A 25,402-nucleotide genomic window follows, 5' to 3' on the forward strand; every position below is an offset into this window, starting at 1 on the left:
CATGAAATACCAATACCCATATGAAAATTTTTCCTTTCTGTATGTAATTTAGATCAGTGGGTAGCACCAACGTTTGAATTTATTTGAATTTGTGTAAATTGAAATCTAACGTACAACCCTTTAGATCAAAGTCTATCACTATTAGCTCTGGCGTGGGATACTTTCTCTTTTTCTTTTAAGAGAGAGATCACTGACAGGTTAGGGAAGAGTATGGAGGTTAGAGAATAGGATGGAGGTTAGAGAAGAGGATACCTGGAGGTTAGAGAAGAGGATGGAAGTTAGAGAAGAGGATGGAGGTTAGATAATGGATGCCTGGAGGTTAGAGAAGTGGATGGAGGTTAGAGAATAGGATGGAGGTTAGAGAAGAGGGTGCCTGGAGGTTAGAGAAGAGGATGGAGGTTAGAGAAGAGGATACCTGGAGGTTTGAGAACAGGATGCCTGGAGGTTAGAGAACAGGATGCCTGGAGGTTAGAGAATAGGATGGAGGTTAGAGAAGAGGATGGAGGATAGAGAATAGGATGGAGGTTAGAGGAGAGGATGGAGGTTATAGGAGAGGATGCCTGGAGGTTAGAGAAGAGGATGGATGTTAGAGAATAGGATGGAGGTTAGAGAATAGGATGGAGGTTAGAGAAGAGGGTGCCTGGAGGTTAGAGAATAGGATGGAAGTTAGAGGAGAGGATGGAGGTTAGAGGACAGGAAGCCTGGAGGTTAGAGAAGAGGATGGAGGTTAGAGAAGAGGATGCCTAGAGGTTAGAGAAACGGATAGAGGTTAGAGAATAGGATGGAGGTTAGAGAAGAGGATGCCTAGAGGTTAGAGAATAGGATGGAGGTTAGAGAAGAGGATGGAGGTTAGAGAATAGGATGGAGGTTAGAGAAGGGGATGGAGGATAGAGAATAGTATGGAGGTTAGAGAAGAGGATGCCTAGAGGTTAGAGAATACGATACAGACAATCCTTGTTCACACGCAGATAATTCGGACGACAAATTACTGCCACTCCTAAATCGTCTGTGAGTGAACAATAATCCAGGCGCACCAATAGTTATGAATCCATTAAAAAGATATCCCAAATAAAAAAAGAGATTTTTATCTCTATACTGATTATCTCTTAATAAAATCAAGCTGCTCCCACTTTATAGCTAGAAGTGAACTATACGTGTATACCAGATATATATTTTAAAAAAGAGAGCGCTAGATACCTGCAGATATTCTCTTATACCAGCATATACATATATAGAAGAGTGCATAACATTTTCTAAAAACAATTTATTGCACATAAAAAGAGCTAAATATTTTATTACTTTAACAACTTAATTTGTTGATTAATTTTTCACATACATGAAAACACCCAAAGAGCTACCAAAGGCAATACTTTATAGGTATCTATTAAGACAGTCCTTAATATCCAGCTCCATTAAGGTATATAAGTTTCCACTCTTTGTATTTCCACTAGTGAGGCTATATATGATGATGTCCAATAACGTTATTAAGTAAGCCACTTAATTAGAAGGAGTGTTACTTTATATCTAGAAGCCGAAAGTTAGTAACTCTGTACCATTTAGAATGTCCAAATCCGGTTCTAATATTAACCTATTGGCTGCTTATAACTATTCAGCAGCAGCTGATGCTGTATTCCTATAGGTCACGGTTTAGAAAAATAATCTTGCCAGAAAAAGGAATCGGTGCAGTTGTATAGCTCACCTCCCCGTCACCAGAGATGTAGATGTTGTGCTCCGGAGAAAAGCAGTGCCCGACTGCGGCGGCATTAAGTTGTTAAAGTAATAAAATATTTAGCTCTTTTTATGTGCAATAAATTGTTTTTAGAACATGTTATGCACTCTTCTATATTTATTTATTTATTATTTATTAACAGTTTCTTATATAGCGCAGCATATTCCGTTGCGCTTTACAATTAGAACAACAGTAATAGAACAAAACTGGGTAAAAACAGACAGACAGAGGTAGGAAGGCCCTGCTCGCAAGCTTACAACCTATAGGGAAATAGGCATAGATACACAAGGATAGATGCTACCTATTGCATAATGGTCCACCAGATTGCTAGGTTCTTAATGGGTTGTATGATGATACCCCACAAAGTTATCCAAGTGTCAGGAGGGTGTGAGACTAAAGAAAGACAAGATATGTGATGTTATGAATACTCTACAGAGGATGTAATTAGATAGGGAAGCACTGAAGGTTATGTGGGTGGGTCTGGAATTTGATAGGCTTGTCTGAAGAGGTGAGTTTTCAGGGAACATTTAAAGGTTTGGAGACTAGAGGCGAGTCTTACTGTGCGTGGGAGGGCATTCCACAGAGTGGGTGAAGCCCGGATAAAGTCCTGTAATTTTGAGTGTGAACAAGTAATGCGTGTGGATGAGAGACGTAGATCTTGTGCAGAGCGGAGAGGTCGGGTAGGGAGATATTTTGAGATGAGTGAAGAGATGTATGTTGGTGCAGTTTGGTTAATAGCCTTGTATGTGAGTAAAAGTATTTTATATTTAATACGGTAGAATACCGGTAACCAATGGAGGGACTGACAGAGCGGATCTGCAGACGATGAACGTCTGGCAAGGAAGATTAGCCTCGCAGCTGCATTCAAAATGGATTGTAGTGGTGAGAGCCTATGTTTGGGAAGACCGGTCAGGAGACTATTACAATAATCTATGCGGGAGATAATGAGAGCATGGATTAGAGTTTTTGCTGTGTCTTGTGTAAGATAAGGGCGTATTTTGGATAGGTTTCTTAGATGTATGTAACATGATCTTGAGACAGATTGAATGTGGGTAACAAAGGACAGTTCAGAGTCAAGAATGACACCTAGGCAGCGAGCTTGTGGGGTAGGGGTGATTGCAGAGTTCTCAACAGTGATAGAGATATCAGGTTGGAAACTACTATTTGCCGGTGGAAATATAATTAATTCTGTTTTGGAAATATTAAGTTTGAGGTGGCGAGATGTCATCCAAGATGAAATGGCAGAAAGGCATTCAGTGACACGGCCCAATACAGATGGTGACAAATCAGGGGAGGATAGGTAGATTTGAGTATCATCCGCATACAGATGGTACTGAAATCCGAAAGAGTTGATTAGTTTGCCAAGAGATGTGGTATAGATAGAGAAAAGCAGAGGACCTAGGACTGAGCCTTGCGGTACTCCAACTGAGAGAGGTAGCGAAGTATGTATATGCTGGTATAAGAGAATATCTGCAGGTATCTAGCGCTCTCTTTTTCAAAATATATATCAGGTTAGAGAATAGGATGGAGGTTAGAGAAGAGGATGGCGAAGGAAAGATGACAGTAACATCATTTCCCATGTGCTCTGTGTGTGTGTGCCACTTACTACATTACCAGTAAGTGGCCACTAGAGTGCGCTGCTGCCACTGCATTAGACCTTCACTATAGATGGGAAAAATAACTACTTCCGGGTGAAAGGCAGCGACTTCCTGCTAATGGCGGCGCCCTGTGTCCTGCGGCTGGGTCCTGTCCTGTGAGAAGGACGGGCGGGGAGCTGTACCGGGTCCCCATGTGATAATAAGTATATTAGGTTTCTCTGATACAGTGCGGCCGGTGTGTGTTATACTGCGGAGCCGGACAGTCCCAGTCTCTGTAAGGACGTCCAGGACGCTGCACCATGGTTCACCTCAGTAAGTGTCAGGGGTCATAGGTTTGCCTCTCACATTTAATATGGTCTCCAGCTGCTGCTCAAGAACCACAACTATCAGCATGCTCTGCTGGGTGCTGCCACCCATAATTCTGTCAGTGTGTGATCATACGTGTGTTTATATACACACACGTTGCCATAAGGGATGATATGTAGAGGATGAGACCCACTCGTCCTCCACAGCAGAGGGGATAAACTTGCTCTGCTGGGCTGTTCACTTTAATGAAGTAACACCTTGAATATGACATCCATTCTCCCCAGAAATATGCTGCACAGATCGCTCACTTTAGTTTCTTTTAATATACACCATCTTACAATGTTGTAACATAAATCACATGGAAATTGTGAAGTCTCATTCACTGAGGGATACGGTCGTTAGGTCGACATGGTCATTATGCCGACAGGTCAAAAGGTCGACATGAGTTCACTTTTTTTTCTTTAATTTTTTGGATTTTTTTCATACTTAACGATCCACGTGGACTACGATTGGAACGGTAACCTGTGCTGAGTGAATCGAGGCACCTTGCCCGAAGCATGGCGAGCCATGCGAGGGGACACTGTGCACTAATTGGGGTTCCCCGTCACTTTTCGAAGAAAATAACACCAAAAACAGTCCCCCCCAAAAAAAACATGTCGACCTAATGACCACGTCAACCTATTGTCCCTGTCGACCTAATGACTGTTGACCTAAGTTGTGTCTATCCAACGACCCGTACCCTTCACTGAAGAGCTGCCATTCCTGTCATCGTGTTTCCTTTTTCTCTGACGTCCTAGTGGATGCTGGGAACTCCGTAAGGACCATGGGGAATAGACGGGCTCCGCAGGAGACTGGGCACTCTAAAAGAAAGATTAGGTACTATCTGGTGTGCACTGGCTCCTCCCTCTATGCCCCTCCTCCAGACCTCAGTTAGATTTCTGTGCCCGGCCGAGCTGGATGCACACTAGGGGCTCTCCTGAGCTCCTAGAAAGAAAGTATATGTTAGGTTTTTTATTTTACAGTGAGACCTGCTGGCAACAGGCTCACTGCAACGAGGGACTAAGGGGAGAAGAAGCGAACCTACCTGCTTGCAGCTAGCTTGGGCTTCTTAGGCTACTGGACACCATTAGCTCCAGAGGGATCGACCGCAGGACCCGTCCTTGGTGTTCGTTCCCGGAGCCGCGCCGCCGTCCCCCTTACAGAGCCAGAAGCATGAAGATGGTCCGGAAAATCGGCGGCAGAAGACTTCAGTCTTCACCAAGGTAGTGCACAGCACTGCAGCTGTGCGCCATTGCTCCTCATACACACTTCACACTCCGGTCACTGAGGGTGCAGGGCGCTGGGGGGGGGCGCCCTGAGCAGCAATAAAAACACCTTGGCTGGCAAAATAATCACAATATATAGCCCCAAAGGCTATATATGTGATAATTACCCCTGCCAGAATCCATAAAAAAGCGGGAGAAAAGTCTGCGAAAAAGGGGCGGAGCTATCTCCCTCGGCACACTGGCGCCATTTTCTCTTCACAGTGTAGCTGGAAGACAGCTCCCCAGGCTCTCCCCTGTAGTTTTCAGGCTCAAAGGGTTAAAAAGAGAGGGGGGGCACTAAATTTAGGCGCAATATTGTTTATACAAGCAGCTATTGGGGAAAATTCACTCAGTGATAGTGTTTATCCCTACATTATATAGCGCTCTGGTGTGTGCTGGCATACTCTCTCTCTGTCTCCCCAAAGGGCTGTGTGGGGTCCTGTCCTCAGTCAGAGCATTCCCTGTGTGTGTGCGGTATGTCGGTACGGCTGTGTCGACATGTTTGATGAGGAGGCTTATGTGGAGGCGGAGCAGATGCCGATAAATGGGATGTCGCCCCCTGTGGGCCGACACCAGAGTGGATGGATAGGTGGAAGGTATTAACCGACAGTGTCAACTCCTTACATAAAAGGCTGGATGACGTAACAGCTATGGGACAGCCGGCTTCTCAGCCCGCACCTGCCCAGGCGTCTCAAAGGCCATCAGGGGCTCAAAAACGCCCGCTCCCTCAGATGGCAGACACAGATGTCGACACGGAGTCTGACTCCAGTGTCGACGAGGTTGAGACATATACACAATCCACTACGAACATCCGTTACATGATCCCGGCAATAAAAAATGTGTTACACATTTCTGACATTAACCCAAGTACCACTAAAAAAGGGTTTTATGTGTGGGGAGAAAAAGCAGGCAGTGTTTTGTTCCCCCATCAAATGAGTGAATGAAGTGTGAAAAAGCGTGGGTTCCCCCGATAAGAAACTGGTAATTTCTAAAAAGTTACTGATGGCGTACCCTTTCCCGCCAGAGGATAAGTTACGTTGGGAGATATCCCCTAGGGTGGATAAGGCGCTCACACGTTTGTCAAAAAAGGTGCCGTCTTAGGATACAGCCACTTTGAAGGTACCTGCTGATAAATAGCAGGAGGCTAGCCTGAAGTCTGTATTTACACACTCAGGTACTAGACTGAGACCTGCAGATAGTGCTGCTGCAGCGTGGTCTGTAACCCTGTCAAACAGGGATACTATTTTGCGAACATAAGACGTCGTCTTATATATGAGGGATGCACAGAGGGATATTTTGCCGGCTGGCATCCAGAATTAATGCAATGTCCATTCTGTCAGGAGGGTATTAGAGATCCGACACTGGACAGGTGATGCTGACTTTAAAAGGCACATAGAGCCTTATAAGGGTGAGGAATTGTTTGGGGATGGTCTCTGGGACCTCGTATCCACAGCAACAGCTGGGAAGAAAATTTTTTACCTCGGGTTTCCTCACAGCCTAAGAAAAGCACTGTATTATCAGGTACAGTCCTTTCGGCTTCAGAAAAGCAAGCGGGTCGAAGGCGCTTCCTTTCTGCACAGGGAAGAGGGAAAAAGCTGCACCAGTCAGCCAGTTCCCAGAATCAAAATTCTTCCCCCGCTTCCTCTGAGTCCACCGCATGACGCGGGGGCTCCACAGGCGTAGCCAGGTACGGTGGGGGGCCGCCTCAAAAATTTCAGCGATCAGTGGGCTCGCTCACAGGTGGATCCCTGGATCCTTCAAGTAGTATCTCAGGGGTACAAGCTGGAATTCGAGGCGTCTCCCCCCCGCCGTTTCCTCAAATCTGCCTTGCCGACAACTCCCTCAGGCAGGGAGGCTGTGCTAGAGGCAATTCACAAGCTGTATTCCCAGCAGGTGATAGTCAAGGTGCCCCTACTTCAACAAGGACGGGGTTACTATTCCACACTGTTTGTGGTACCGAAACTGGACGGTTCGGTGAGACCCGTTTTAAATTTGAAATCCTTGAACACATACATAAAAAAATTCAAGTTCAAGATGGAATCGCTCAGGGCGGTTATTGCAAGCCTGGAAGAGGGGGATTACATGGTATCCCTGGACATCAAGGATGCTTACCTACATGTCCCCATTTACCATCCTCACCAGGAGTACCTCAGATTTGTGGTACAGGATTGCCATTACCAATTCCAAACACTGCCGTTTGGACTGTCCACGGCACCGAGGGTCTTTACCAAGGTAATGGCAGAAATGATGATACTCCTTCGAAAAAAGGGAGTTTTAATTATCCCGTACTTGGACGATCTCCTTATAAAGGCGAGGTCCAAGGAGCAGTTGTTGGTCGGAGTAGCACTATCTCGGGAAGTGCTACAACAGCACGGATGGATTCTATACATTCCAAAGTCACAGCTGGTTCCTACCACACGCCTACTGTTCCTGGGGATGGTTCTGGACACAGAACAGAAAAGAGTGTTTCTCCCGCAGGAGAAAGCCAAGGAGCTGTCATCTCTAGTCAGAGACCTCCTGAAACCAAAACAGGTATCGGTGCATCACTGCACACGAGTCCTGGGAAAAATGGTAGCTTTTTACGAAGCAAAATTCCATTCGGCAGGTTCCATACAAGAACCTTTTAGTGGGACCTCTTGGACAAGTGGTCGGGATCGCATCTTCAGATGCATCGGCTGATAACCCTGTCTCCAAGGACCAGGGTATCTCTACTGTGGTGGCTGCAGAGTGCTCATCTTCAAGAGGGCCGCAGATTCGGCATACAGGACTGGGTCCTGGTAACCACGGATGCCAGCCTTCGAGGCTGGGGGGCAGTCACACAGGGAAGAAATTTCCAAGGACTTTGGTCAAGTCAGGAGTCGTCCCTACACATAAATATTCTGGAACTGAGGGCCATTTACAATGCCCTAAGTCTGGCAAGGCCTCTGCTTCAAAACCAGCCGGTACTGATCCAATCAGACAACATCACGGCAGTCGCCCATGTAAACCGACAGGGCGGCACAAGAAGCAGGATGGCGATGGCAGAAGCCACAAGGATTCTCCGATGGGCGGAAAATCACGTCTTAGCACTGTCAGCAGTGTTCATTCCGGGAGTGGACAACTGGGAAGCAGACTTCCTCAGCAGACACGACCGACACCCGGGAGAGTGGGGACTTCATCCAGAAGTTTTCCAACTGTTGGTAAACCGTTGGGAAAGGCCACAGGTGGACATGATGGCGTCCCGCCTAAACAAAAAACTAGATATTGCGCCAGGTCAAGGGACCCTCAGGCAATAGCTGTGGACGCTCTAGTGACACCGTGGGTGTACCAATCGGTTTATGTATTCCCTCCTCTGCCTCTCATACCAAAGGTACTGAGAATAATAAGAAAACGAGGAGTAAGAACGATACTCGTGGTTCCGGATGGGCCAAGAAGAGCTTGGTACCCAGAACTTACAGAAATAATATCAGAGGACCCATGGCCTCTACCGCTCAGACAGGATCTGCTACAGCAGGGGCCCTGTCTGTTCCAAGACTTACCGCGGCTGCGTTGGACGGCATGGCGGTTGAATTCCGGATCCTAAAGCAAAAGGGCATTCAGGAGGAAGTCATTCCTACGCTGATAAAAGCCAGGAAAGAAGTAACCGCAAACCATTATCACCGTATTTGGCGAAAATATGTTGCGTGGTGTGAGGCCAGGAAGGCCCCAACAGAGGAATTTCAGCTGGGTCGTTTTCTGCACTTCCTACAGTCGGGAGTGACTATGGGCCTAAAATTGGGTTCCATTAAGGTCCAGATTTCGGCTCTGTCGATTTTCTTCCAGAAAGAACTGGCTTCACTGCCTGAAGTTCAGACTTTTGTAAAGGGAGTGCTACATATTCAGCCCCCTTTTGTGCCTCCTGTGGCACCGTGGGATCTCAACGTGGTGTTGAGTTTCCTGAAATCACATTGGTTTGAGCCACTTAAAACTGTGGATCTGAAATATCTCACGTGGAAAGTGGTCATGTTATTGGCCTTGGCTTCGGCCAGGCGTGTGTCAGAATTGGCGGCTTTGTCATGTAAAAGCCCTTATCTGATTTTCCATATGGATAGGGCAGAATTGTGGACTCGTCCCCAGTTTCTCCCTAAGGTGGTATCAGCTTTTCACTTGAACCAACCTATTGTAGTGCCTGCGGCTACTAGGGACTTGGAAGATTCCAAGTTTCTGGACGTAGTCAGGGCCTTAAAAATTTATATTTCCGGGACGGTTGGAGTCAGGAAAACTGACTCGTTTTTTATCCTGTAGGCACCCAACAAAATAGGTGCTCCTGCTTCTAAGCAGACTATTGCTCGCTGGATTTGTAGCACAATTCAGCTGGCGCATTCTGCGGCTGGATTGCCGCATCCTAAATCAGTAAAAGCCCATTCCACAAGGAAGGTGGGCTCATCTTGGGCGGCTGGCCGAGGGGTCTCGGCTTTACAACTTTGCCGAGCTGCAACTTGGTCAGGGGCAAACACGTTTGCAAAATTCTACAAATTTGATACCCTGGCTGAGGAGGACCTTGCGTTCTCTCATTCGGTGCTACAGAGTCATCCGCACTCTCCCGCCCGTTTGGGAGCTTTGGTATAATCCCCATGGTCCTTACGGAGTTCCCAGCATCCACTAGGACGTCAGAGAAAATAAGATTTTACTCACCGGTAAATCTATTTCTCGTAGTCCGTAGTGGATGCTGGGCGCCCATCCCAAGTGCGGATTGTCTGCAATACTTGTATATAGTTATTGCCTAACTAAAGGGTTATTGTTGAGCCATCTGTTGAGAAGCTCAGTTATATTTCATACTGTTAACTGGGTATAGTATCACGAGTTATACGGTGTGATTGGTGTGGCTGGTATGAGTCTTACCCGGGATTCAAAATCCTTCCTTATTGTGACAGCTCTTCCGGGCACTGTATCCTAACTGAGGTCTGGAGGAGGGGCATAGAGGGAGGAGCCAGTGCACACCAGATAGTACCTAATCTTTCTTTTAGAGTGCCCAGTCTCCTGCGGAGCCCATCTATTCCCCATGGTCCTTACGGAGTTCCCAGCATCCACTACGGACTACGAGAAATAGATTTACCGGTGAGTAAAATCTTATTTTTCCCTTCTCCCTCTCATGGGCGACATAGATTAGATCGTACTAACTGGCACAGGGAATTTGGGAGGAGATGTATTAAGCCTTCTAAAGAAAAAAAAAAGTTGCCCATAGCAACCAGTCCGCTAGTAGCGGTCATTTTATTAGGTACATTATGTGAAATGATAGGCAGAAGCTAATAGTCCAGATGTTAAATTTAAACGTTGACCTTTAGACATGCATTCATCATACTGTAAAGCTGGGTGCAGATTAGATGATGTATACCTAGCACGACAGGACCCAGCGGGGGAGCCGACATCAGCAAGTGCGTACACACTTGTCGATGCCAGCAGTGACTGAACGACGGTGGTGGCCCTGAGTAGCTGCATGCAGGTATGACGAACGTTGCAAGTGACAACACGTGGAAGCGTCGGCAATATAGTGGGCGCACGGTGGAGTCAGGCAAATAATTTTAAAAATCGTCTAATGTGTATCCAGCTTTACTGGGCACCCGAGGCAGGGAGTTGTGGTGTACAGTATGGAAGACGAGACCTGAGATAAAAGATAGCGTGGTCTAAGGTCTGGCTCCAAATTTGCAATCTGGGTGCACTATATTGCAGACACTCCCGAGGGCACCAGGGAAGTTTTTGTGCTATATGTTAATAAACCAATTCAGATGCCCTCCTGCTGTAAAGGAAAGGGATGGATAGTTTTACTTGAAGTCCTAATTGATAGTAACTGTATCATTTACCAGTTTAATATTTAATAATAACTGGAGAGTTGTCCCATCACTTCCGTGTTGGGGACGTTGTTACATCTCTGTATTATAGATGAATAACACCCAGTAATGTTGTATGTCACTGATGTTCCATAGGCAAAAAATGCATTGTTCTTCAAATTGTGCGTACAGCAGTCCAAATTAGTGTAATAGAGTCACACAGGGATAACACCACATAGATATATAACACCACATAGATAGATACTTAACAGGTCAAAAAAGAAGGTGGACCAGATTTCACAGGTCAGGGTAGTTAATAGATATTACAAGAATAGTTAGACATAGAGGAATACTCAGAATACGTCCCTATTTGTTAGATGGGGTGATGATTCCTATGGAGTTCTCTTGTCTTCCATTCAATCCGTGTTGAACGTGTTTGCATGAAAAAAATAAAAATAAAAAAAAGTACAATGTGTGGTACGGTCAAAAGTCAAAGCAATATAAAACTCCATCACATCTTCTTATGGATAGTTTTTCTTTTAGATGGGTAGGCGTACCCCATTCACGGAAAACAATGCCGGTATAATCCCTTTTAAAAAAATACATACGCTTAATTATACCATAATTTTTTTCTGGTTTATCATATGGTGGAGCACCTACCAATGGGTTGGGTATGGGATCCTGGTGGTCAGATTACCAACGCCGGGATCTCGGCCGACAGAATGCCGGCAGTGGGGCGAGTGCTAGAATACCTCTTATAGGCTATGGGCGTCGTGGACACCCACGAGTGGGAATAGCCCTGGCGCAGCTGTCTGATTTCTCGGCGGTCAGGATCCCAGCATCAGTATTCTGACCGCCTGGATATTAACTACACCCCCTACCAACTGGGTAGAAAATGTAAGAAGCAACTTGGAATACAAAGAAACCCAGGTGCGACTACACCAGCATCGTTTTCTGTGTGTGTGGTACACCTACCCTAACAGATCTTGTATGCCTGACTGCTAGTAAAGAAACTGCTATATGTTTTCACCAAGTAGCCTCTACGTGTACAAAAAAAGATACCTTTATGTAATCAACACCTGGTGTTAGTGGGGTACGCCTACATGTCTAAAAGAAAAACTATCCATAAGAAGATGCGATACAGTTTTATATTGCTTTGACTTTTGACAGTACTACACATTGGGCCTACAGTCTGAACCCCTATGTAGAGTGCACGTGCGCACCCTGGGAGCTCAGTGAGATGTTAAAAGCGCCTCTGTCTGATTGACAGGCAGAGGTGGTCGCGGGGCAGGAGGGGCAACGGTATTAGAACACCGTTGGCAGGTCGCGGTCCAGACAACGGAAGTGTGTCCGGACCGTTGCGGGGGCGGGCCGTGGCTGCTGCGTTACGTCACACGCAGATCGCTGCGACCCGGGATGCGGCAAGTAGCGGCCTGCCAGCATGCAGGAGCTGCGCTGGCAGGGAGCTACTCAGCGGGTGCAAAAGCATCGCTACTGTGCGATGCTTTTGCACCCTTGCGGGGGGTGTGGGGGGGGGGGGGGTAGCCCTGTGCTATCCATCTACATCCCTTTCCTTTACAGCAGCACATCTACAATCAAATTGAAATTATGCCCATTATACTTTGTTGTATTAATATATATTTTTTTCATATAAACACGTTCAACACGGAGTGAATGGAAGACAAGAGAACTCCATAGGAATCATCAACCCCTCTAACAAAAAGGGACGTATTGTATTCTGAGTGTTCCCCTATGTCTAGCTATTCTTGTATTATGTATTAAGCGCCCTGACCAGTGAAATACTGTGATGTTCCATGCCTCATATACAGGCTTCATCAGCTGTGCCATTGTTACATCTAATGTTATCTATCATGAAGCACGTGAGTGATCGCTGTTCTCTTTTCCAGCATCCCAGCTCTTGAAGCGTTACCATGAAGGGTACGTGGTGATTAGATTGGCACTTGGAGGCTGCGCTAACAGGAAATTCTTTCGCATTGTTGCCGCTCACAACAAACGAGCCCGGGATGGGAAGCACTTGGATAAACTTGGCACGTATGACCCATTGCCTAATATGTTCAATGAGAAACTTGTAAGCCTCAACATAGAGAGAATCAAATACTGGATTGCTTGCGGAGCACATGTTACCAAACCAGTGGCAAAGTTACTAGGTAATGTTACACCTGTGTGATCAATATTCATTGTTTAACCAACTGTATTAGAAATAATGACCATATGTGATAAGTAAGCTGCAGTAGGCCGAGATACATTAGACTGAGAATTGCGAACTGTCAAATCTATTAAAAACAAAGCTCAAACTGAGCTGTGTCAGAAGGTTGGAAACAGTGCAACCACTTTGACTTCCATTTACAGTACCATAGCCCAAATGTATTAAGACATAGAAAGTGATAAAAGTGGAGACGAGTAAAGGGCGGTATTCAGTTCTTTCCGCCCCCTTCCACGCTCGTTCTGTTTATGCTGACGTGCGTGGTGTCGTCATTTCACCTCGCTTCCCGCCCTGGGTAGCAAGGTGCCCTAACCGTTTACCGCAGCTAAACCTGATTGCTATGGGCGCAATATGCGCGATAACGGGGATCACTTTAGAAAGGAGATTGGGTGTTATTCAAATGCTATATCACGCGCAAAGAGTGATAAAGTATCAGCCAATCAGCTTCCTAACTGTCATTTCTCTATCGTCCTAAGTGGATGCTGGGGTTCCTGAAAGGACCATGGGGAATAGCGGCTCCGCAGGAGACAGGGCACAAAAGTAAAGCTTTTACAGGTCAGGTGGTGTGTACTGGCTCCTCCCCCTATGACCCTCCTCCAGACTCCAGTTAGATTTTTGTGCCCGGCCGAGAAGGGTGCAATTCTAGGTGGCTCTCATAAAGAGCTGCTTAGAGAGTTTAGCTTAGGTTTTTTATTTTACAGTGATTCCTGCTGGCAACAGGATCACTGCAACGAGGGACAGAGGGGAGAAGAAGTGAACTCACCTGCGTGCAGGATGGATTGGCTTCTTGGCTACTGGACATGAAGCTCCAGAGGGACGATCACAGGTACAGCCTGGATGGTCACCGGAGCCACGCCGCCGGCCCCCTCACAGATGCTGAAGCAAGAAGAGGTCCAGAATCGGCGGCTGAAGACTCCTGCAGTCTTCTTAAGGTAGCGCACAGCACTGCAGCTGTGCGCCATTTTCCTCTCAGCACACTTCACACGGCAGTCACTGAGGGTGCAGGGCGCTGGGGGGGGGCGCCCTGGGAGGCAAATGAAAACCTTTAAAAAGGCTAAAAATACCTCACATATAGCCCCAGAGGCTATATGGAGATATTTACCCCTGCCTAAATGTACTAAATAGCGGGAGACGAGCCCGCCGAAAAAGGGGCGGGGCCTATCTCCTCAGCACACGGCGCCATTTTCTGTCACAGCTCCGCTGGTCAGGAAGGCTCCCAGGTCTCTCCCCTGCACTGCACTACAGAAACAGGGTATAACAGAGAGGGGGGGCAGAATAAATGGCAATATATTAATATAAAAGCAGCTATAAGGGAGCACTTAATCATAAGGCTATCCCTGTCATATATAGCGCTTTTTGGTGTGTGCTGGCAGACTCTCCCTCTGTCTCCCCAAAGGGCTAGTGGGTCCTGTCTTCGTATAGAGCATTCCCTGTGTGTCTGCTGTGTGTCGGTACGTGTGTGTCGACATGTATGAGGACGTTATTGGTGTGGAGGCGGAGCAATTGCCAAATATGAGGATGTCACCTCCTAGGGGGTCGACACCAGAATGGATGCCTTTATTTGTGGAATTACGGGATAGCGTCAACTCGCTTAAGCAGTCGTTTGCCGACATGAGGCGGCCGGACACTCAATTAGTGTCTGTCCAGGCGCCTCAAACACCGTCAGGGGCTGTAAAACGTCCCTTGCCTCAGTCGGTCGACACAGACCCAGACACAGGCACTGATTCCGGTGGTGAAGGTGACGAATCAACCGTATTTTCCAGTAGGGCCACACGTTATATGATTTTGGCAATAAAGGAGATGTTACATTTAGCTGATACTACAGGTACCACTAAACAGGGTATTATGTGGGGTGTGAAAAAACTACCAGTAGTTTTACCGAATCAGAAGAATTAAATGACGTGTGTGATGAAGCGTGGGGTGCCCCGATAAAAAACTGCTAATTTCAAAGAAGTTATTGGCTTTATACCCTTTCCCGCCAGAGGTTAGGGAGCGCTGGGAAACACCTCCTAGGGTGGACAAAGCGCTAACACGCTTATCAAAACAAGTGGCGTTACCCTCTCCTGAGACGGACGCACTTAAAGATCCATCAGATAGGAGGATGGAAAATATCCAAAAAGGTATATACACACATGCAGGTGTTATACTACGACCAGCTATTGCGACTGCCTGGATGTGCAGTGCTGGGGTAGTTTGGTCAGAGTCCCTGATCGAAAATATTGATACCCTGGACAGGGACAATATTTTACTGTCGTTAGAACAAATAAAGGATGCATTTCTTTATATGCGTGATGCACAGAGAGATATCTGCACACTGGCATCACGGGTAAGTGCTAGGTCCATTTCGGCCAGAAGAGCTTTATGGACACGACAGTGGACAGGCGATGCGTAGAGGAGTTATTTGAGGTCGGTCTATCGGATTTGGTGGCCACGGCTACGGCCGGGAAATCCACCTTTCTACCTCAAGTCACTCCCCAACAGAAAAAGGCACCGACCTTTCAACCGCAGCCCTTTCGTTCCTTTAAAAATAAGAGAGCAAAGGGCTATTCATATCTGCCACGAGGCAGAGGACGAGGGAAGAGACAGCAACAGGCAGCTCCTTCCCAGGAACAGAAGCCCTCCCCGGCTTCTACAAAAGCCTCAGCATGACGCTGGGGCTTCGCAAGCGGACTCGGGGGCGGTAGGCGGTCGTCTCAAAAATTACAGCGCGCAGTGGGCTCACTCGCAGGTAAATCCCTGGATCCTGCAGATAATATCTCAGGGGTACAGGTTGAAATTAGAGACAGAGCCACCTCGCCGTTTCCTGAAGTCTGCTTTACCAACGTCCCCCTCAGAAGGGGAGACGGTTTTGGAAGCCATTCACAAGCTGTATTCTCAGCAGGTGATAGTCAAGGTACCTCTTCTACAACAAGGGAAGGGGTATTATTCCACTCTATTTGTGGTACCGAAGCCGGATGGCTCGGTAAGGCCTATTCTAAATCTGAAGTCCTTGAACCTATACATAAAGAAGTTCAAGTTCAAGATGGAGTCACTCAGAGCAGTGATAGCGAACCTGGAAGAAGGGGACTTTATGGTATCCTTGGACATCAAGGATGCGTATCTCCACGTTCCAATTACCCCTCACACCAGGGGTACCTCAGGTTCGTTGTACAAAACTGTCACTATCAGTTTCAGACGCTGCCGTTTGGTTTGTCCACGGCACCTCGGGTCTTTACAAAGGTAATGGCCGAGATAATATTTCTTCTTCGAAGAAAAGGCGTATTAATTATCCCATACTTGGACGATCTCCTAATAAGGGCAAGGTCCAGAGAACAGCTAGAGATGGGTTTAGCACTATCTCAAGAGGTGCTAAAGCAGCACGGATGGATTCTGAATATTCCAAAATCCCAATTAATGCCGACAACTCGTCTGCTGTTCCTGGGGATGATTCTGGACACAGTTCAGAAAAAGGTTTTTCTTCCCGAAGAAAAAGCCAAGGAGTTATCTGACCTGGTCAGGAACCTCCTAAAACCAGGAAAGGTGTCTGTACATCAATGCACAAGAGTCCTGGGAAAAAATGGTAGCTTCTTACGAAGCAATCCCTTTCGGCAGATTCCATGCAAAGGGATCTGTTGGACAAATGGTCAGGGTCGCATCTTCAGATGCACCTGCGGATAACCCTGTCGCCGAGGACAAGGGTATCCCTTCTGTGGTGGTTGCAGGAGGCTCATCTATTGGAGGGCCGCAGATTCGGCATGCAGGATTGGATCCTGGTGACCACGGATGCCAGCCTGAGAGGCTGGGGAGCAGTCACACAGGGAAGAAATTTCCAGGGAGTGTGGTCGAGCCTGAAAAAGTCTCTTCACATAAGCATTCTGGAACTAAGAGCAATCTACAATGCTCTAAGCCAGGCGGAACCTCTGCTTCAAGGAAGACCGGTGTTGATCCAGTCGGACAACATCACGGCAGTCGCCCATGTAAACAGACAGGGCGGCACAAGAAGCAGGAGGGCAATGGCAGAAGCTGCCAGGATCCTTCGCTGGGCGGAGAATCACGTGATAGCACTGTCAGCAGTATTCATCCCGGGCGTGGACAACTGGGAAGCAGACTTCCTCAGCAGACACGACCTTCACCCGGGAGAGTGGGGACTTCATCCAGAAGTTTTCCACATGCTATTAAACCGTTGGGTAAAACCAATGGTGGACATGATGGCGTCTCGCCTCAACAAAACACTGGACAGGTATTGCGCCAGGTCAAGAGATCCGCAGGCAATAGCTGTGGACGCGCTGGTAACACCTTGGGTGTACCAGTCGGTATATGTGTTTCCTCCTCTGCCTCTCATACCAAAGGTATTGAGGATTATACGGCAAAGAGGAGTAAGACTAGTGGCTCCGGATTGGCCAAGAAGGACTTGGTACCCGGAACTTCAAGAGATGGTCACGGACGATCCGTGGCCTCTACTTCTGAGAAGGGACCTGCTTCAGCAGGGTCCTTGTCTTTTTCAAGACTTACCGCGGCTGCGTTTGACGGCATGGCGTTGAATGCCAGATCCTAAAAGGAAAAGGCATTCCAGAAGAAGTCATTCCTACCTTGATAAAGGCAAGGAAGGAAGTCACCGCGAAGCATTATCGCCGTATTTGGCGAAAATATGTTGCGTGGTGCGAGCAGCGGAGTGCTCCGATGGAGGAATTTCAACTGGGTCGTTTTCCTACATTTCCTGCAATCAGGATTGTCTATGGGTCTCAAATTGGGATCTATTAAGGTTCAAATTTCGGCCCTATCAATATTCTTCCACAAAGAATTGGCCTCAGTCCCTGAGGTCCAGATTTTTATCAAAGGAGTACTGCATATACAGCCTCCTGTGGTGCCTAAGGTGGCACCGTGGGATCTAAATGTAGTTTTAGATTTCCTCAAATCCAATTGGTTTGAACCACTAAAGAATGTGGATTTGAAATATCTCACATGGAAAGTGACTATGTTACTGGCCCTGGCTTCGGCCGGGAGAGTATCTGAACTGGCGGCTTTGTCTTATAAAAGCCCTTATATAATTTTCCATTCGACATAGGGCAGAGCTGCGGACGCGTCCGCATTTTCTCCCTAAGGTGGTATCAGCGTTTCACCTGAACCAGCCTATTGTAGTGCCTGCGGCTACAGACGACTTGAAGGACTCCAAGTTGTTGGACGTTGTCAGAGCCTTAAAAATATACATTTAAAGGACGGCTGGAGTCAGAAAATCTGACTCGCTGTTTATACTGTATGCACCCAACAAGTTGGGTGCACCTGCTTCTAAGCAGTCGATTGCTCGTTGGTTTTGTAACAAAATTCAACTTGTACATTCTGTGGCAGGCCTGCCACAGCCTAAATCTGTTAAGGCCCATTCCGCAAGGAAGGTGGGCTCATCTTGGGCGGCTGCCCGAGGGGTCTCGGCATTACAACTCTGCCGAGCAGCTACGTGGTCAGGGGAGAACACGTTTGTAAATTTTTACAAATTTGATACCCTGGCAAAGGAGGACCTGGAGTTCTCTCATTCGGTGCTGCAGAGTCATCCGCACTCTCCTGCCCGTTTGGGAGCTTTGGTATAATCCCCATGGTCCTTTCAGGAACCCCAGCATCCACTTAGGACGATAGAGAAAATAAGAATTTACTTACCGATAATTCTATTTCTCGGAGTCCGTAGTGGATGCTGGGCGCCCATCCCAAGTGCGGATTATCTGCAATACTTGTACATAGTTATTGTTAACTAATTCGGGTTATTGTTTAGGAAGCCATCTTTCAGAGGCTCCTCTGTTATCATACTGTTAACTGGGTTTAGATCACAAGTTGTACGGTGTGATTGGTGTGGCTGGTATGAGTCTTACCCGGGATTCAAAATCCTCCCTTATTGTGTACGCTCGTCCGGGCACAGTACCTAACTGGAGTCTGGAGGAGGGTCATAGGGGGAGGAGCCAGTACACACCACCTGACCTGTAAAAGCTTTACTTTTGTGCCCTGTCTCCTGCGGAGCCGCTATTCCCCATGGTCCTTTCAGGAACCCCAGCATCCACTACGGACTCCGAGAAATAGAATTATCGGTAAGTAAATTCTTATTTTTTCAAACACATCCTGTTACATGGCAGTTAGGAAGCTGATTGGCTGGTACTTTATCTCTCTTTATCCATCTCCACTTTATCACTTTTTGAAGGCTTAATACATTTGGGCCCATGTCCGTTGAATGGCTACTTATGAATCATTCAGAATTCAGCTCCTTGACTGTGAACATTTATGTTAGTAAAGTGTTTGATGTCTCTAAATTTCAGATTTCTTCATGATCAATGAAACACAACTTAGACAGAAATTAGGAACACATGTAAAATGCCCAGACAATAGTGACTGTTACTGATTTGCCGTGTTTTAGTGGGAAGCCGTTAGCTTCCCGACAGATGGGATCACGGCGGTCAAAATACCGAAGCCGGGATCCCGAAGCAGGAGGCAATGCCGCAGAGGATGCCGGCGTCACATTGCCAACAGACAGCATCCCAATCGTCCGGACAGTGGGATGCGATGGCATTCTGCCGTGGTGGGGGGGTTAGGGTTAGATTGCAGGGCTGGGAAGGTTAGGGTTAAGGCCCATACACACTTGCCAATAAAATGAGCGATGTCGCTAATTTTTTCGGCAAGTGTATATGCCGCCAGCTTCGACCGATGCGCGGCACCGCGGGTCGGCAACGATCGTCGCCAGTGCACGCATGCAGGATCTGGACTGTCGTTCACGACCTTCGTGCACAGCTGGCGGAGGCGTGACGTCACTGAGCTATATGAGCGGTCATATCGCTCAGTGTGTACAGGCGGCCGCCGACCGACCGGCCCGGGAGGGGAAACATTAGACGTCGTCGCTCACAGAGCGACATCGTCTAATGTTAATGGACCTTAGGCACATAGAAGGGGAGGTTAGGGTAAGGCATCAAGCGGGGAGGGTGGGCTATTATTAGGCAGCGGGGAAGGAAGGGTTAGGGTTAGACACCACCGGGAAGGATTAGGGTAGGGGGCTTACTTGGGGACTATCGGGATTCTGTTAGACTGGATGCCGCTGTCTGTATTCTAGCTGCCGGCATCCCGTCCATCGCCAAATCATACTGATCCCGTTTTAGTAATGCTCGGAGTCATGCTATAGCTAACAAGTGAAAATCTATATCACTTAGATCTACTCATTACCTGCGAGGAAACCATGCTTTACTTCTGATGTACAGATGTGTCCTCATACATAATTGCTGCAGTCACACTAAACAGCCCCTCTTTTTCGGCTGAAAAATATTCAAACGTATATGTGACGATCTGCTTCCTGAGACTACGCTGCTGAATTTGATATGCAACACTTGTATATCTGTGTGAGACTGAGTCTGACTCTGTACAGGAGTTGCTCTGATGCAGCAGAAGTGGCTTTTTCTCAAACCAAGTTCTGTTGTGCTTCGTACACAGACTCGGATGCACACAGATATACAAGTGTCACATATGAAATTATTATATAGTCTCATGCAGCAGCTTGTCGCATCTGTTTGCAACTAAGTTGCTTTTTCCGGCAAAGGATGGCTAAAAGATGCTTGACTCAAGCAGAGTCAATGGGACCTCACTCGCGCTGCATGGTATATTGTGGCTAGTTGTACGAGGACACATCTGTACCTTCCTCCCAACAACATCGTGTGCTGGATGTAATGAAGAGTTCGGCGTCTGTGCGGAATGCCGGCCGAACTCTGACGTTTTTGTTTTTTTAAAGGGGCAATCATGTACAAAGCATGATTTAGCCTTGTACATGATTGCCCCTTTAAAAATAAAAAAAAAGTCTGCATTCGTCCGGAATCCCGCACGGCCGCTGAACTCTGTCTTCATTACGTTCCAGCCCATATTTCTCCACTGGTTGCCAGCTCGTACTGGGGAACCTGAGAGAATATAACTAAAAAGCAGAGCAGGGTTTTCCAAATCCAGGCCTCACGCACACCCTCAACAGCTCATGGCCCTCATTCCGAGTTGATCGCTACGCAGCGACCAATGGCAGCTAGCGGTCAGTTAAAAAAAAAACGGCAAAACTGCGCATGCACGGCGTACGGGTACAAAGAGCATCGTGGTTTTGTACAGGTTCTAGCGACGCTTTCAGTCGCACAGCCGATCACAAGGAGAGTGACAGGAAGTGGGAGTTTATGTCAACTGACCGTTTTCTGGGAGTGTTTGGAAAAACGCAGGCGTGGCCGGGCGTTTGCTGCGACGAATTACACGGTAATGACATCAGATACTTGCCCAGCAATCATCGCACAGGATAAGTAACTACAGGGCTGGTATTGTTCTGCACAAAATGCGTTTGCAGGCGCTCTGCTGCACAGGCGTTCGCACTCCTGCAAAGCAAAAATACACTCCCCCGTGGCCGGCGACTATGCGTTTGCACGGCTGCTAAAAGTAGCTAGCGAGCGATCAACTCGGAATGAGGGCCCATGTTTTCAGCATTTACGTGTGATTGCAGCAATGATTTTACTACTTGTTTCCACAGACGACATGAGCTGTTGAGGGGGTATGCGATGATCGGATTTGAGAAACACTCAGGGACAAATGTCGTTAATTTTAGTTTGTCAGAAGTGCCGATTTTATTATTTATTTATTTATTTTAGCAGTTTAGCAGCGGGAATTAATTCTGGGGTTTTTTGAAGTGTAAAGTCAGGTGGGTTTAGCCTTAAAAAAAAAAAAAAAAAAAAAAAAAAAATTGCTGCAAAATCAACACTCTCTCCTTATCTCCCTGCCCTGAAAAAGTCTAAAGCACGAAACACGTGTCGGCGGCGTCATGGCCGCTACCTGGTCCTAATATACTTAATATTAATGAATGTATCTAGATAAAAGCAGAACTAGTTTATGGCATAAAAAGTTCATGTGTTCTAGAAAAGGAACATTGAATTTAGGCTGGGTATCATGGTGGTGAATGTGTAGCAATGCATGTGGGAGATACTGCACAAAGAGTGTCACTGCAAGAGAGGTTCTCTTTGGAAAGTAATGAGTGATCAGACTAGTATCAGTTTAACCCAACCCTGAGTGTTGTTATACAAAAGATAGATTGTTACAGTAACGGGGATCCCTTTGGAGAGATTAAGCTGGCACTATTTCTATTCTATATACTGTGCTGCCAGCTAACAAGTTACATTACTGAATATAGACTGACACAGTAACAGAAAGCTCCCTCTGATAATAGGGAGACATCTGAATGATATAAGATTTACTTGTAGCTGCAACAATTGTGTACATCTAAACAAGCACAAACAGCAATCTAATTAATATATAGCTAATAACAATTACAGTCTGCATTAATTACAGCCTTGACATGCTAGTTAAGGGACAACTTACTGTTCAGAACCGTGTGCTCTCTTATACACTAAGCTATCAGTAATAAACAAAATATAGGGATAAGCTAATTACTGTATAGTTACTCAGTTATAGGGTTGGCATATAATGATGTGATTTAACAACTACATGGCACTCATTGTAACAAATGCAGCTATTGTGGAAAGATACATTTCCCTCTATTTAAAATATGTACAGTAAAACCACTGTGTTCCTCAGCAGCCCCATTCAGAACATACAGGTGCATGTCTAATGCACAAATATAATCAATATAGTGGAGACACATGAACAGAATACACAATTTGTATTGTAGAACTTACAAGTACTTTTCTTTATAAGGAGACACATTTTGATGCTTCTTCCTTCTTTATGAGAAGCTCTCCCCTGCAGCCACACTGTATCCTATGATAATAACAACAGTGACTGTGGGATATTACACCGACTTGTTTATAATAAAGGAAGCTATTGCTGTAGGAGTGATTTATTAGCTACATAGCATTCATTGTAACAAATGTAACCATTGTGGAAGGATATGTCTCTCTCTACTTAAAGTGATCTCCCCAGTAAAATAACTGTTTATTAATAGCCCCACTTAAAACAGTGGGAGAACTATTAAATATCCCTATGTATTCATATCATTCACTCAATACTCAGCATTTATTTACATGCTGACACCCTCTCCTTAGTAGCCACACGGTACCTTACCATAATAGCTAGAGTTACTATAGGAGATTACACTGGCTTGAAATGAGGGAAGCTACTGCTGGAGGAATGTTGTAATGAATGATATTGAGAACTTTTGCTAAACTCATGATATAACTATCAGTAAATAATCAACAAATATTATAAAGTATTCAACATTCTAATATTGGGCTAATCATCGTTAATTAATAAGCCCACAATTGATATAATGAATTGTATGAATACAGCATAGTCTGCTTTGGATACATTCAATTTGGATTAATAAAGACACGACACAGGTAGCGAACCTTGATTTTAATCATTTATTTTCATTTCACCATATATGGGAATTATTTCACATTAGTTTATTGCACTTTCTTTATTTCGTGGTTAGACAATTTTAACGAATCTATTAAAAGTTAATTTTTAATTTTCATCTGTGCGCCAGCAAAGAGACATTCTTTCCTCTTCTTTTTCTTTGCATAATTCAACTTGTCTCTGGTAGCACCCCCGAACGTCCAGTAATTAGTACCTAATTAAACTGATGGACATTTATCGGGGTTTCTTCTTCCTTTTCAAATAACAAAGATTCAGAATTAGTAGCTGGTGCAGAACATATCCCCTTCCCCCTTTCCCTATATACCCTATCTCCCTGCCTCCACTGTCTCTCTGCAATCTGCGGGGTACAGCTGTGCCCGGGTCAGGAATTTATTCCTCTTTAGGGGAGGGGTGTGGGCGGGCTGTGTAAGCGAGAGCAAGGAGGTGAAGGTAGGGGGGCGGGGCGGGGGGCTCTTTCTAACACTTTGAGTTATATGCTGCAATGGAGTAATTATAGAAACACCATTAATCTGGAATCCTAGATCATCGTACATATATACCTCTGAGTATGGACTGACTGAAACAAATGTACACATTCGCCCAATAGACAAAGCACACTCTGGTCTGTAGCCAGAGAAATATAGCAACTATCACAACCAATGAGAGGGATCAGAAGGCTGATTGGTGCTGACGTCCCCATGACAATGAACGCACTGTCCAGTTCCAGCCACACTGTGTTTCAGCATTGGCCGCATTGTCACTGGCTCCAGGCTTTGTTGTCTATACAGTAGGCAGACTCATCTAGCCTGAGTCATACTTTTTGTTCCAGCAAAGAGTCATGACCCTCTGACAGTCATCATTAGTACATTCCTAAAAGGATCACCTGCCTCCATAATTACTGTGTTGTGTAACCAAGTCTACGGCCTTAGTGCTGCTAATGGTTATCTTCCAGTTCTTTCAGAGGGTTCACCCACTTATGTTGCATCCACAGCACTGGAGAAGCAATCTTTACACAACATGTAACATACTGAATGTACCACTGCACATAAAGCAGCCTATGGCAGTGATGTGTGAGCAGTGTGCACACAACACACACAATGTCATGTTAAATTTGTTTTTGTATTTTATGTGCATATTTGTGTGTGTTTAATGTGCATTTGCTGTGTTCCAATTAATTTTGTCCCTTATTTCTAGGACTTGCTGGGTTTTTCCCTCTGCACCCAATGACCATTACTGCAGCGGAGAGATTAATAAAGGCCAAAGAAAAGGAAGCTGAACAGCCTACAGAATGTGTGGAGGGGGAGGAAGAGGAGCGGGCCTGAGACCCGCAGCCACTTGGCACTTGTGCATAGAACAATAGACATTGTTATGTTAAGGGAATGTTCGGGAATTCCCAGGAATTTGTGCTGATCGCCCCTCTTAAGAGAATTTTATTATTTCAATATTTGTGTTTATAGAAAATAAAAGCGGTAGAAAAATAAATTGAACACGTTTTTTGTTAAGCAGAGATTTTAATTTGGGAATTTTGTAGTCAATTTTTTTTTCTTTATCTACAGTAAATGGACATCATTGTGCTATGTGATAAAAGTGATTGGTTTCCTGTATGTAGGTAGCCGTTGTCGTAATTAGCCGAGAGCTATTAGAAATGATAAATGGAAGCGGTGTCTTGTAAGTTATAGCTACAACGTATGTGCTTTCATTAGACAGGCTGCTCATTAGCGTATGGTGGGCTGATGGCTATCTGAGCATATACAGAATACAGCTGCCGTCAGACCGGGCTCTGGATGAGGTTGTTGAAGCGAAGGTTGACATTTCAGATTTGTTTATGGCTGAATCTGACAGCATTTGCAGCAAAAGGAAAACAACTATGAAGGTAAGAGTGCCAACCCACCGTTATAAAGGGGGAAACAAAAGGATACAGTAGGTGCCAGTCCTCCCAGGAAGAGGTTCCACAGACCCATTAACAATGAAATAGATTTAAAGTGTACAAAGATTCGTGTATGAGAACATTTGTACATTTTTGTAAGCAAATATAGGGGGGTAATTCAGACCCAATTGCTGCTGTGCGTTTTCGCACAGCAGGTGATCAGAGCCAAACTGCGTATGCACTGCAATGTGCAGGC

General features: G+C 46.0%; 1 protein-coding gene across 1 annotated transcript; it reads left to right on the forward strand.

Annotated features, from left to right (window-relative positions):
• Nucleotides 1–3,412: 3,412 nt before the first annotated feature.
• Nucleotides 3,413–24,761, forward strand: MRPS16 (mitochondrial ribosomal protein S16). Its single transcript, XM_063943542.1, has 3 exons — nucleotides 3,413–3,639; nucleotides 12,631–12,891; nucleotides 24,474–24,761. Exons 1-3 carry the CDS (start codon nucleotides 3,627–3,629, stop codon nucleotides 24,599–24,601), a joined length of 402 nt encoding a protein of 133 aa, XP_063799612.1. The 5' UTR covers nucleotides 3,413–3,626; the 3' UTR covers nucleotides 24,602–24,761.
• Nucleotides 24,762–25,402: the final 641 nt, after the last annotated feature.

Source organism: Pseudophryne corroboree, chromosome 10 (genome assembly GCF_028390025.1).
Source record: "Pseudophryne corroboree isolate aPseCor3 chromosome 10, aPseCor3.hap2, whole genome shotgun sequence".
Taxonomy (NCBI): Eukaryota; Metazoa; Chordata; class Amphibia; order Anura; family Myobatrachidae; genus Pseudophryne; species Pseudophryne corroboree.